This window comes from Lolium rigidum, chromosome 3 (assembly GCF_022539505.1).
Source record: "Lolium rigidum isolate FL_2022 chromosome 3, APGP_CSIRO_Lrig_0.1, whole genome shotgun sequence".
NCBI classification, from domain to species: Eukaryota; Viridiplantae; Streptophyta; class Magnoliopsida; order Poales; family Poaceae; genus Lolium; species Lolium rigidum.
Genome location: NC_061510.1, coordinates 376,151,386 through 376,164,779, shown reverse-complemented (window position 1 = coordinate 376,164,779; position 13,394 = coordinate 376,151,386). Strand labels below are relative to the sequence as shown.

Sequence of the window (13,394 nt, the reverse complement as noted above, 5' to 3'; positions counted from 1 at the left end):
TGCCGTCCGGGAGCAGCTTCGGGGCCCCAATGAAGGCTTCATGGATGCCAAACGCCAGGTCTACGAGCCTAGGGTTCATGCTAGGCGTCCTGCTCAACTGGGGCACGGTCCTAGGGAAAGGATTCCTGCCTTCTTCGTACAGGTGGAGAGCCAAGACGTCCTTGCCCTGACCGTGCCGCCCATCACGGAGAAGCCCTTCATCAAGAAGTACAAGCTGAAGAACAATGGGCCACCGGTGAAGGTGGCACTATACATGGGTGACTACTACGAGTACAAGGTGTCGCTCTAGTGGAAGGTTGGGCGAGTCAGCTTCATCAAGGCCTGGAGTGAGTTCCCCAGTAAGGCTCGACTTAAAGCCGATGACACACTCGTCTTCACCCCCATGGGAGACGGCTTCCAGGTCCAGGTGTACATGAAGGCGACCTCCGTGGAGAGCCTCTAGAGCTGCAAGAAGCATCGCCATGGCCCTTGGGCGGATCCACGCCATGAAGGTTGAAGTTTGCGCTGTCCTTGTTATCTGCTTGTTCATAACTGTCCTTTTGTGAAGTTCTGCTTGTAGTGTTGGCCTCAAAAGGTTGTTGCATACATGCTTTTGTGGATATCTGCCTGTAATGTTGGCCTCTTCAGGCGTATGACCATTCCTTTTGGGCCTGGGAGTCTGTCCTAGGTTAAGTAGGCATCTTACCACTCTGTGCTAGGGATTAGATGCTAAGTACTATGTTTAATGTATGCTCGTGTGTGCTTTTGTGTACCGTTGTGTGATGGTAAGGCTACCATATTTGAATATGTTGAGGAGAAGCAAAAATTGTGTGCCCAAAATGGCAACCGAACGCATGGGCTCTGGCTAAGCACAGACGACACATTTTTTCAGGCATCCAAACAAAATGACATTTGGGTACCAACTGATGCAGCCCAGGCCACCAAACAAGGGCGTTTTCTAATCCGTGACATGTATAGAACGCGTACTGGAACGCGTACTGCAGTTCTTCTCACTGACACAGTGGCACCCAGATTAGACCCATGATACCAAACGCGCCCATAACAGCAGGCAGTGTATCGCTGATTGATCACTACTCAGCCTCTTCTAGCCTCTTTATGAACTCAGGGTGCCGAGGGTATCTACCAACAATCTCGCCCTATGAGTAGATGAAAACGATCACCTTATACTTTTCTTGCATTTGTTGTAATTTAGGGTTTAGCGGAAACGATGTCCTTTAATTCAAGCTCTGTTGTGTTTTTATATAGGGTAGGAAAAGATCCCTCTCGTAGCATGTACATGTTGGTGTGTATATGGGTAGAATACTATTTTGTACTATATATAGTAGGCCTTTGCTCCGGTACAACCCCCTCCCCTCAAACTCAACCTAAACGAGAACTAACCTGTGGTTGGATGGTTAGGAGGGCAGTGGCACCCCCAGCCCACCAGAGTTCAAATCCCAGAGTTGACACTTTGGTGTCTCATAAAGGCGGAATATTCTTCAGTGGGAGGCAACGTTCCCGTCGACAGCGAGGCGCCTGTGGTGACTTCGTCAATCTCAAGACCTGCCGGATCAGTTCTTCAACGCAGTCTCTTGGAGGTGCTCATAGGGGTAGGGTGTGCGTGTGTGCGTTCATAGGGGTGAGTGTGTGCGCGTATGTATAAGCGTCTTTGATTGTACTGCGTTTCGCAAAAAAAAAAAAACTCAACCTAAACTTAGACAAACTCAAACACAAGAACGGCTGAGATCATCCGATACCCCTTCATAATTAATACTACAAAACCCGTATAGCCCAACCAAATTATACGTCTTTCTATCATATGTATGTATACCAATACATACGTACGCCGGTTCATCGCTGGCGACGGTCGTGGCCGGCGGACCGGTGGTGGTGGCAGTGCTGGCCAGGCACTATGCACTCCAAGGTGGATCCGGCCGGCACACAGCTCGGAATGGCCTTGTAGGTGTGTGCCGGCAAGGGTGGAGGCGCGGCAGGGCGGCGGCACGGCAAGGCGGCGGCGCGTTGACGCGACGGACAGTCCGGCCGATACATGTCGTCGAAGTAGTTCCGAGCGACGAAATTTTAATGAGGGCTATTGGGAGTTGCCGGACTTGTTGTTAGAGAAAAAAAAATTGCCGGACTTGTTGCCGGACATGTCTGACTGCTTGTCTGGCCGGCGGCGTTGGGCGGCGATGATGCGGCCAAGCAGACGCCGACCTGCCCGCAGTGAAGAAGCACGGCGGTCGACAACGGCGAGGTTGGGCGGCTCAGGGTTGTGTGCGGGATAGAGATTGAAGACTGCATCACGCCTATACATGGATCTGTATACCTATACATGGATATACATGGTTTTGGATATGGGCTTGGATGGGCTCTACGAGTTCTACGAGTTTAGGGGGAGGGGGTTGTCCTGGAGCAAGCCCCTATATAGTATTACATTGTTTAGCACTCCTTCTTAATCTAAACCAGTAGTGGTAGATAGGTTGAGACGCTTAAACTCGTCTAGACTTCTCACTCTGTTTGTGAATTCATCTGTAACTTAATCTTTGCTTGAAATGAGCATGATATCTAATAACTTGTCTGCCACTCGTTCTCAAACAAAGTAAAGATCCACTTCAATATGTTTAGTACAATATGTTTAGTACGTGTATGAAAAACAGGATTGACCGACAAATAAGTATCACCTAAGTTATCTCACCATAAACATGGTTTCTCTGTTAAAATGACACCAAGCTCACCAAGTAAAACTTTAAACCATATTAGTTCAGCGGTAGCATTGACTAGAGCTTTATATTCAGCCTTAATATACAATACTGAATCTGGAGACTGTAGCCTATTTACTTATACTCCAAGATTAAATTTAGTCCAAAAAAAGATAGCAAAACCTCATGTTGACCTCCTAACATCAACGCATCCTACCAAGGAAGTAAGTAGTAACTTGGAAGATGATTTTTGATAAGTAAGATCAACTTTCATGGTTTCTTTAACATATCTAAAAATTCTTTTAACAGGTGTACAATGAGAAATTGTAGGAGCATGTAGAAACTTACAAACTTTGTTAACTAAGAAGAAAATATCAGGCCCTGTTAGTGTATGATATTATAGTGCACTGACAATACTTCTATATTGTCCATTATCATTTTCAGGCCTTGCGATGGTTTATTTCAGTATTTGCGCTAAAAACAACTACATAATCGACTTTCTGAACTGATGCCTGTGTAGGACTGAGCATCTGTATGTAGCAGTACAACAGTTCATTATTCAGTTTCTACTTTTCTACATTGCTTGTGTACTCCTGCACAGGTGATACAAGGCACACTTAACACGGTTGCGAATAAGTTCAGTGCTACTGGTTGTGGTTGACGCTTGACAGACGATCCAATAGCAGCTTAGCTCAGGTGGAGCTTCCGGTTCCCTTGGCGTGCGCCTTGGGGGGCTTCACGATCAGAACGGGGCAGCTCGCATGGTGGGCGAGGTAGTCGCTCACGCTGCCCAGCAACGCCCTGCAGCGCCACGGAGAACGAACCACAAAGAAGGTCAGACGATTGCTTTATCACAACGCACGACCGGTGATCAGTGCGTACCTCTTGATCATGCCGAGGCCGCGGCTGCCGAGGACGAGCAGGTCGGCGTGCATGTCCTCCACGGCCTGGCAGATGGCCTCCTTCGGGTCGCCCTCCACCACCGCCGCCTTGGCCGTCACCTGCCTCTGCGCGCACACCTCCAGCGCGCGGGACACCACCCTCCGGGCGTTCTCCTCCTGCGTCTTCTTCATGGAGTCCACAGCCATGGGCGGAGCGTACGCTAGACCTGCCACCGTGCACGCACGCGAGTGTGTCAGCGATCGCAAATCCAAAGAAGAGTGTGTGATTGTAGCCATCGATACCGTGGGCGGCGACCGGGTAGACGAAGTGTTCGGCGCGGTGCTGGGCGTGGACGACGACGACGGACGCGCCGGGGTTTTGCCGGACGACGTGGTCCAGCGCCCACGACAGCGCGCGCAGGCTCTCCTCGCCCGCGTCCACGGCCGCCACCACCTTCATCGTCGTCGCGCCCGCCGTCACCCGAGAGGCCTCCGCGCCTCCGGCTCCTGCAGGCGGCACGCCGCTCGCCACCGCCGCGGCCGCTCTCTCCTCCTCCATGGCCACGCGCTCGCTGTCAGTAGTGAGACCGGCGTCGTGTCTAGCGATGACTGCCTCGATCAACCACATCCCTCGTATCCCATATAAATATACGTAGCGCCGCTTTCGGATGTGGACGGCACGAGATGGATAGAGATGTGAGCGAGACGCACGCGGTGGCTTTTGTTTCGTAGCTCCGCGCGTTCGTCAAACTCTCGTCGTGCGTGCTCGCGTCGGCGGTGCATCTTGTCTGGCTTCCTCGCGCCGTTGCGCGTGTGCAGGTGCTCCAGTCCCAGCCCGGCGGTTTGCCTGCCCAGCCTTGCCACCTCGAACCCACAACTTATCCATGCGCACGGTGGTATCCAGGCTGGTGATGCCCGGCCGGTTCCTCTTCCGGTGCACCCGCTCGTCCCAACTCAGGATGATATATTCATCTCGCATCGGAATAGTATTTCACAATATGAAAAAGGATGACATCATAATTATAAGCAGAAGACGAGATGCACACTGGAGAGGGAACACCATGAAAATCCAAAACGACGACCAAAACTTCATATCATAATTATCAAGCCATGCTTTCAGTGGGTCTTTATATTATCAGTCTATGGAAAATGCACTCCTGGGGCATCATTCGAGCAGACGGTGGGAGAACACATTGCAGAGGTTGGTAAAACCATACGACCATTTTAGAAATGACAGCTTCTGTTTTCTGGTAATATCCGTAGCCCCCTCAGCCAGGCTCTTCACTCGACTGCAGCTCTACGGCAGAGACCAATTTCCGGCCTTGAACTCTGAGTAAAAGCTGGACTTTCTCGAAACAACGAAGAACACTGCACGTGGAGAGATGCCACTTCTTATTTGCGCCGAACAATAACAACCATTGTGTGTGCAAGCAGACAGAGGTTGAAGGAACATACCAGGTATCCCAGGGATGATGTAGTCTTTATGCTGCAGTGCTTCTTCAAGTGTTGTCCCTTCTTTTACTCTGATCCACTTAGCCGATCCCTCACCTGCGCATTAAACAAGAATACAAGGGACTTGTATCAGACTCCACAATACTAAACATCATCTATGATATACTGTATACTGAAATCGGCAAAATGACGGTTTCATGAATCATATTCTGCCGTTTCTTTTTTACTGTACTATGATATGTTGTGGAGAAAAAAATCATAAGAAATATGTTTTACATACTTGATGGTGTAACTGTGCAGCCACTGCCAGTGTCATGTTCTCCATCCTCCTCATCAAGAGTATCTTGGAGCGACTTTGAGTCTACAGTGCCTTCTAGAAAATATTTTAATGTTTCACTTTTGGACAAAGGTGTTTCCGCACCAGCCTAATGTACCAAAGTGAAGAGTCAGTTAACCATCAAGACATGGAAAATGAAATTTACAAAGCTTCTACTCCCTCCGGCCCATAATATAAGATGTTACTATAACAAATATACTGGGCCTATATTGGCTGTAATAACATCTTATATTATGGGACAGAGTGATATATCCTAAAGCTGACTTGACATATAACATAGGATGGTACTCAATATAACAGTTGTGAATGTAAAGAGTAAGAATCATAAATAGTGAAAGTTCAAGATAACTTAAAAACTGGACTAGATGATGATAATGATGGTCAACATGATTCCCTTGAATTGAAATTTGAATTTCCAGTAACTCCTTTTTTTCCCATCTGATGAAGTCATTCTTAAATATATTCTTTTAGAGTAACCTGCAGGAACTCTGCCTTTTCATTAAAAGGGGGAAAATCAAACCAAGTAAAGAGTGGGCATATTTTGGTTAGGTGAAAACATGCCGAAAACCCCATGTAAACAAAAACTAAACCGAGTCATTTTTTGAAATTGGTAAAAGGATAATGCTACAATTTTCAAAATTTTGACAAGAGCTCTCATATTGACATTCTATAGCTAGATAAACCAATTGCTAATAACAACACTTACGTGTGGAAATAACTCAACTCAAATATTAAAGAAACTTGCATGTAGCAAAAGGTATGAATAAAAATTCTAGGTCCATAATCATCTTGTAACTGTTAACTTAGTTGCCTACTTCCGGAGACAACTGCAGTGTGCAGGTTTTACAAGGTCAGTACAGTATCATATCCACTGAAAAAGTGTTGCTTATGGTTCAGTTCACTTCATTGGAATTTGACTGGTAGATAAAAACAAATCAAAGGGATAAGTGTGACAATAACCCAACTAAAGTATATTCCCAAGGAAACTTGCCTATAGCAAAAGGTATGGATCAAACAATCTAGGTTCACAATGGTCGTGTAATTGTTAACTTAATTGTTTTCTTCTGTTGACAACTTTAATGCGCAGGCTTTGCAATCTCAGTGATATTATCCGCTGAAAATGGCTTGCTTAGCACCTGATTTGATGTTTGATATGGGAATAACAAATTCAAAAGGATAATGCTTGTTGTGTATACACATCATAGGGGATCAATGTTTTGGTTTAATGTTCTATAGAGGTCTCTGCTCATGAAATTTAGAAGAAAAAATATGAGCATCTGTAGGTATTATGACTTTGCCTAAGGTAGAGCCTTAGAGGTTTACTCTCGAGTAAAATATGCAGTGCATAGACAGACCTGACAATACAGCTCAATAGCCTCCCTTGTGTAAGCATGGTTCTCATCCCATGGCAAAGGTGGAGAACTTGCGGAGAACATGTTTGATAGTTAAGGGCAGCAGGGATTCTAGGAGACCAAATGAAGTATTTATATTTCCATGCAATTGTGTATACAAAATAATACCAGAAAGAGCATCATGTAACTTTTCAAGGATATGACATCGAGGTGCTGCGAGAAGAGATCAGTCTCCGGAAAATCCTTGATGAAGTCACTCGACATGACCTCCGGGTAGAGCAGAAGAACTGGCCAGTGGAGCACGCACATCGAATCCAGCTCCGGCTTCTTTACTCCAGTGAGCTCCTGGAACGCCGCCTTCCCCAGCCTCAGCTTTCTCCTCTCTAGAGCAGTAGTGAGATCCTATATGCATCTAACTAAATCAATTACACATATACAGCAATAAGGCAACGCGCGCTGAACTCCCAATTTGGAACAAGAAGAGACCTTTGCTGTGTAGACGGCATTCTGAACCTTGGCTTTCTGACGGAACTGCTCGATCTCCAGCGCCCCCACTTTCGCGAGGAATTTCCTGAGCTCCTCGTTAGCGGGGTCCTGCTCGAGCCCCCGCCGGGAGAAGGACACCGCCTCCGGCAACAGGTCCAGAGCAAGCGCGGCCTTCGCCGCCCGGTAGTGCGCCTAGCTACACGAAATGGCACACATTAGGGGAGGACCCCCGCCGCTACAGCAAATCTGATGAGTGAGGGAGGGGTAACGGACCTTGACGTTGGAGGGGGAGAGCCGGATGGCCTGCTCGGCGTCGTCGAGGGCGCGGCGGTGGTTGCCGAGGAGGAGGTTGACGTGCGCGCGGTTGGCGAAGAGGACGGAGGCGTCGGGGTTGGGGGCGGAGAGGGCGCCCATCTGGGCGAGGGCCTTGGTGTAGCAGTCGACGGCGTCGGCGTAGTGCTTGCGGCCCATCTTGACGAACTGGTTGCCCTGCTCCTTGTACTCGCGCGCCGCCGACTCCTTGATGGCGGCGATGCCTTCCAGGTCGGCCTTCTCGTCCTCCGTCAGGGGCTCTGACCCGGGCTCCATCAGCAGCGCCATGTCCGTCGAGCTGCTCTCGGTGGTTCGGCGGCGCCGCCTCTGTTGCTCTTCTCCTTTTCTCTCCTCTCCACCGCCGCCGCTTTCGCTGGTTCTGGACTCCTGGGAAAAGGGTTTGTTTTCCATCGGAAAGAGTTGCCCTGTGTGTCATTGTGTGAATGCATATAGAGTACTAAAACAATATTACATTTTCACTCACAACAAAGCGCCTGTAGCTCAGTGGATAGAGCGTCCGTTTCCTAAGCGGAAGGTCGTAGGTTCGACCCCTACCTGGCGCGATTTCATTTTGGCGCGTTAACAAATATTTATGTAACCACGGGAAAATGAGTGGAGTTATCCATGCTTTTTTTTCCCGCAAGATGAAGCTCTTTTATTTCTACGTCACTTTAGCAGTCCTTCCATAGAATGTTACGTGTAAGACTTTTTGCCTTGCCTATGGGAAAATAAGCAGAGTTATTCTCGTGATTCATGCATTTTTTTCCTGTAAGACCAAGCTCTTTTATTTCTACGTTACTTTAGCGGCCCTTCGATAGAATGTTGTCATGGTAGTACGATCTTTTAGCTTCCATCAAGCATACTGTAACTCGCGGGAAAATGAGTGGAGTTATCCTCGCCCATGGAAAAATGAGTGGAGTTATTCTCGTGATTCATGTTTTTTTTTCGCAAGACCAAGCTCTTTTATTTCTACGGTACTTTAGCGGTCCTTCGATAGAATGTTGTCATTGTAGTATGATCTTTTGGCTTGCACCAACATACTGTAACTCGACCTACAGGGAAATGAGTGGACTTATCCTCGCAATTCATGCTTTTTTCCGCAAGACCAAGCTCTTTTATTTGTACATCACTTTACTAGTACTCTGGTAGAAAATGAGTGGAGTTATCCAAGTTTTCTATCAAAGCTCTTTTATTTCTACATCACTTTAGCTATCCTTTCATAGAATGTTATGTAGTGAGATTTTTTCGCCTTGCAACCTACGGGAAAACAAGTGGAGTTATCCGAGCTATTCATTTTTTTTGCAAGACCAAGCTTTTTTATTTTGTACGTCACTTTTTTTGCAAGACCAAGCTCTTTTATTTCTATGTCACTTTACCGATCCTCCGATAGAATCTTTTCATGGTAGTATGATCTTTTAAAGTTTTAATGTTGTGCTTGATTACCGCAAGTGGTCTTAACGGGAAATAAACACTTAATTTCGCATCAAAACTTCATAGTGATGAGTAACTATAACACATTCTAATGCGCTTACGGTTCATCAACCTCATTTGAACTTTAATGTTGTATTTTCTCATCGGACTATTCCTAGGGACTAGTAACTATAACACATTCCAATGCGCTTATGGTTCATAAACCTCATTTGAACTTTTAATGTTACTTGTCTCCTCTCTAGCACACTCGGCCCACAAACGTAATCAATGGCTCAACGGTCAACAATCTCCTCTCTAATACACCGAGCCAACAAAACGAAATCAACGACTCAACACTCAACACAAAAACATGTGGTCCTTTTAAAAGATCACACTAGATGGCACATAACCTAAACACTACCGGGAGGAATTTTCCCAATCAATTTTTCTTCTTGAATGATGATATGTTGAGGTATTTAGAAATGTCTACCATGTATTTATTTGGATACTTGTATATTTGTCTGATTAATGATAATTCATATGGACTAACATTTTCACATAGTTATTTCTGAAGTTTTCTTCCATTGGCAATGCATGAAGATCATTCGTTGGATTCAAGGATGAATGCCATTGAGGTTAGAGATATGCATTGAGTTTTGACGTGAATATCATTGAATTGAAGAAATAAATGATTTGGTCAAGGAGAAGAAAGTGAAGAGAACTTCGAAGAATCAAGATTGAGTTAAGTGAGTGAATCAAGAAGATCACGTCCATTGATGGTCATGAGTGAGGTGGGCGCACAAGGCCCCAAATATTTTGGGCACCCCAATCCCACTTAACTTTAGTTAAACATTTTTTGGTCATGTAAAATCCTAGTAAACCTCAATAGGTTATTGGGAAATAGTTGATAACTATTTCATTCATCTTTTGTGTTTGCACAATGCTGCCACACTCAACCAGCGTCGAGCCTCCAACAGAACTTTCAACTTGTCTTCATGCTAGAGCGTCTGAGATCTACTAAAAGCCCCCTTCCAACCAATCATATACATGTACAGCTGATTTTGCTAGTTGTTTGCTTGTGAATTCCTCATCTAACTCATCCTCATAAAAATAGAATCAACATGTAACTCAAGGTATGGGGTTCTCATCGTCAATTATTGTGGCCATGCCCAACCCCAAGCCTCCAAGGTCCAAGTTTTTCACACATTGATTACATCATTCAATAAGGCATCCCGTCACTTTAAGGTTAGATCTAATTTCCCTCATCTTGCTAACTTTCCAAGTCTCTTGGCTAGAATTGAGAATTAATTCATGTACTGATGTACTACACATTTGTCTCGTTGATCTACTATAAACTAGGAGGTCACCGAGTCATTATGTCTTCTAAAAACTGAAAGTATTATTTTGGAAGCGTAAAAAAGACTAGAATTCAAACTCAATATCGGTGTGGTTAAGTAGAATATCTAGTCAATTTATAACTTAAATACTAACTTTACTTTTAAACCCAACCGCTCCTGCTAATACCTACTTTTTACTTTCCTCGAAGATGAGGTGAGTGAGCCAACCTGGCAAAAGTGCCCCACCAACAAACTTACGGTAACACCTAGCAAATGACCGTATCTCATTAGACGTCTCAACTACAAAGTGGTAATCGGTGATTTGTAATCAAGATATTTCTCTACTACATAAAACTCTTTTCCCGCACCCCAACTTGGCCTAGAAAAGTGAGGATAATGGGAGATTAAACTAAACAATACACTGGAACCAAACACACTTTTACTAATAAGTGGGGATTTGGGGTTTGGTGTGGATAATCCCATTAATCCCCACAAAAATTCTAATACCAAACAATGCCTTAAATGGTTAAGTCGAGATCAAACTGAGAACATCACCTCTGAAGTGGTTATGATTAGCCTTGGATGCTTGCTCCTCTGGTGGATAAGCGTTCTCGAGGCTTGTCTTTATAGGGATGAAACACATGTCATATCTATCTTATTTTTTGGTGAAAAGAGAGTTAACAATCCCTTACATTAAGGATAAGATGACATATGGCATAATCTTGGTTGCAATCTCGACATCACCAGCGACAACACTAGCAGTGGTGGAGTTGGGGACAGTCAGAGCAGTCGTGGCTAGTACGAATAGGTAATAACCCCACAAGCCGAGGAAATTGGTAGCGATTATTAACTTGTGTTGATTAATATTCACAAGTAATCACAAGTAATTCTTCCTGATAGTGCATGGTAAGGCACCCCTATAGAGGAGCATGCAAGAACTACTCCACGGACATCACAACAGCACTAGCCGCCATGGAGTTGGGGTTGGTCGGAGTAGTCATAGCTAGTACGAATAGGTAACACTGGTAGCTACTATTAACTAACGCATCGATTAATATGCACAATTAATCAAAATAAATTATTCCCCGAAAGCACGTGGTGAGGCTCGGGACGGAGGAGGAGCACACATGAACTACTCCTTTTCTCATGCTCTAGTGAGTGGTAGAAAAGTTTCATTCACACGAAGTCCAACTCTCTCCCAAGTAAACACATTAGAATTCTAAATTTTCAGTCCCCTCTATTGCAAAGTGTGTCATACACGATATTCAGAAATTTATTCCCCACATGGGCCTAACGTCCATATCGTTATCAAGTTTCATCCCGCCCAGTGATACAATTTGTGCAGATTTTCTCTTGTGTGTCTTTTTTTGCCTTTCATAGTTATTTTCTTTGGTATTGTAGTTACTACTGTAACATTTTATGGGTTTTTATCCCCATCTAAATATTAACACATTCACAAAAGAGGTGTTTTGGCTCCAGACATCTAGTGTTCTCAGTATTTGAAGAAAAAATATTTTAAAGTTTTAAAAAATATAAAAATTATGTGGACACACATATGTTATCCACTGACCTGCATAGGTTTCCTAGATAAGTATATTGTATTGAGGGCACACAAAAACCACAACATTCAGACTTTGAAAGGCAGATCGCGTATGAAAAGAGGTGTTGATGCAAAATTGTTCGTACATTAGACTTGTATATGTGCTTGTATGGTTTTTAAGAATTTTCGCAGACCTAAAAACAAACTTTTCGAACTTTTGAAAAAAAAGACCACCCGACCTCGGGAGTTACAAGTGATTTTCGCACTTTCCAGGGGTTCTGCGAAAAATAAGCAAGTGTTTAGGGTCTGTTTGTTTGGGCTGCAGCTTTTAGGAAGCAGCTGTAGCTGTTGAGCTGTGGAAAAGCAGCTGTGGGAAGCAGCTGTGAGAAGCTGAGATTTGATGTTTGGCAGAAGTGCTGTTAATGGCTGCTGTAGCTGTTATGAAAGATGAAATCTCTGAAATACCCCTAAATGTTGAACAAGTTATATAAATATTGATTTGACACGAATCAACTAATTGTGACTGTTTTACGAGATTTGTTCATACTAAATATAAAACAACACATATATTCAAAGAGTGTTGTGACATTTATATTACAAGACATGTTTCATCAACTTTGGAGGAGGACAGCGATGGCACAAAAATACCTAAAATTATTTCTAAACCAAATATATGTTTTTAACAAACTAACCATTACGGAACTTTGTATACTGAAATATTCTTTTATACATAACAAACATATTTGTATTCTGCCTTCACGAGATCGTGACCAATCAAACGTCCTGATATGCCCATGCTTGGGAAAGGTTCAGAAATCGTGCTGCAAATCAAATTGACACTTCATCAGTTAACCATGAACACCTCGTCAGTTAGCTGCTTGGTAAGATCTGGCTGCATGTGACTCGTGGAGATCCAAGACAGGGACAGAAGATCTCAGATCGGAAGATTTAGCAGGCGGACGGATCCCGACCACGAATGATGCCACTGGACGGAGATGATGGGGGCGAGCTCCTCCTTTCGGTTGTGAGGACGGGGACGAGCTCCTGCTTCCGACGACCGGCGATGCTCACAGGGACGGCGGTCGATAGGCCTGGCTCGTGGCGGCGTTCACAGAACTGCGGCCGGAGGAGAGATGGCGCGGTCGGTTGGAGGTTTGGCGAGGCGGCGCGGCTCGAGCCTCCGGCAGCCGACGGGGACGAGGCGGGTCAGGGGAGATGGGCGGCGGGTCAGGGGAGGAGGACGGCGGCGGGTAGCGGGAGGAGGACGGCGGCAGGTCAGGGGTGGAGGACGGCCGACGGGCGCGGGCTGAGAACGGCGGCCGGAACGGCTACGGCGGCCGGAACGGCGACGGCGGCCGGAAGGGGAAACCCTAGGCGCGAGCTAAGGAGGAGACGGGAGAGGGGTGTTGGGCCGGGTCTCATTTGGAAGGGTATGGAGCACATATATGCGGTGGCAGTTTTGGGGTAAATACTATGAAGGGAAGGGGACAGCTTGGTCATTTGCAACGCGGGAAGCGGGGCGCAGCTCGGGAAGCAGGTCTCGACCTGCTTCGCGGCTCGCAGTGTATTTCGTGGCAGCGCTTCTCACAAGTGCTTTGCAATTTTT

The 13,394-nt window shown here is 45.7% G+C and overlaps 2 protein-coding genes and 1 non-coding gene across 3 annotated transcripts; 1 reads left to right on the top strand and 2 right to left on the bottom strand.

The window, feature by feature from the left end:
* Positions 1 to 3,373: 3,373 nt before the first annotated feature.
* LOC124697490 (universal stress protein YxiE-like) lies at positions 3,374 to 4,190 on the bottom strand. Its single transcript, XM_047230075.1, has 3 exons — positions 3,866 to 4,190; positions 3,564 to 3,789; positions 3,374 to 3,482 (listed from the first exon to the last, which is right to left on the bottom strand). The coding sequence occupies exons 1-3, from the start codon at positions 4,188 to 4,190 to the stop codon at positions 3,374 to 3,376; spliced, it is 660 nt and encodes a 219-aa protein (XP_047086031.1).
* A 436-nt stretch (positions 4,191 to 4,626) lies between these two features.
* LOC124700583 (tetratricopeptide repeat protein 4 homolog) lies at positions 4,627 to 7,880 on the bottom strand. The gene is made up of 7 exons (XM_047232676.1): positions 7,463 to 7,880; positions 7,190 to 7,381; positions 6,905 to 7,105; positions 6,707 to 6,787; positions 5,295 to 5,439; positions 5,018 to 5,110; positions 4,627 to 4,930 (listed from the first exon to the last, which is right to left on the bottom strand). Exons 1-7 carry the CDS (start codon positions 7,787 to 7,789, stop codon positions 4,860 to 4,862), a joined length of 1,110 nt encoding a protein of 369 aa, XP_047088632.1. The 5' UTR covers positions 7,790 to 7,880; the 3' UTR covers positions 4,627 to 4,859.
* A 111-nt stretch (positions 7,881 to 7,991) lies between these two features.
* Positions 7,992 to 8,064, top strand: TRNAR-CCU. Its single transcript has one exon. It is a non-coding gene; the product is annotated as a tRNA-Arg (tRNA).
* The last annotated feature ends 5,330 nt before the right edge of the window (positions 8,065 to 13,394 follow it).

What these genes read in the sequence shown, in the direction of transcription:
- LOC124697490 (XM_047230075.1), bottom strand. Translation starts at nt 4,190, where the DNA reads ATGTGGTTGATCGAGGCAGTCATCGCTAGACACGACGCCGGTCTCACT. An exon ending in CTACCCGGTCGCCGCCCACG is followed by an intron (nt 3,790 to 3,865) that starts GTATCGATGGCT and finishes GCACGGTGGCAG; the next exon opens with GTCTAGCGTACGCTCCGCCC. An exon ending in GGCCTCGGCATGATCAAGAG is followed by an intron (nt 3,483 to 3,563) that starts GTACGCACTGAT and finishes GTGGCGCTGCAG; the next exon opens with GGCGTTGCTGGGCAGCGTGA.
- LOC124700583 (XM_047232676.1), bottom strand. Translation starts at nt 7,789, where the DNA reads ATGGCGCTGCTGATGGAGCCCGGGTCAGAGCCCCTGACGGAGGACGAG. An exon ending in CTATTGAGCTGTATTGTCAG is followed by an intron (nt 5,440 to 6,706) that starts GTCTGTCTATGC and finishes TTGGTACATTAG; the next exon opens with GCTGGTGCGGAAACACCTTT. An exon ending in CATCATCCCTGGGATACCTG is followed by an intron (nt 4,931 to 5,017) that starts GTATGTTCCTTC and finishes CTCCACGTGCAG; the next exon opens with TGTTCTTCGTTGTTTCGAGA.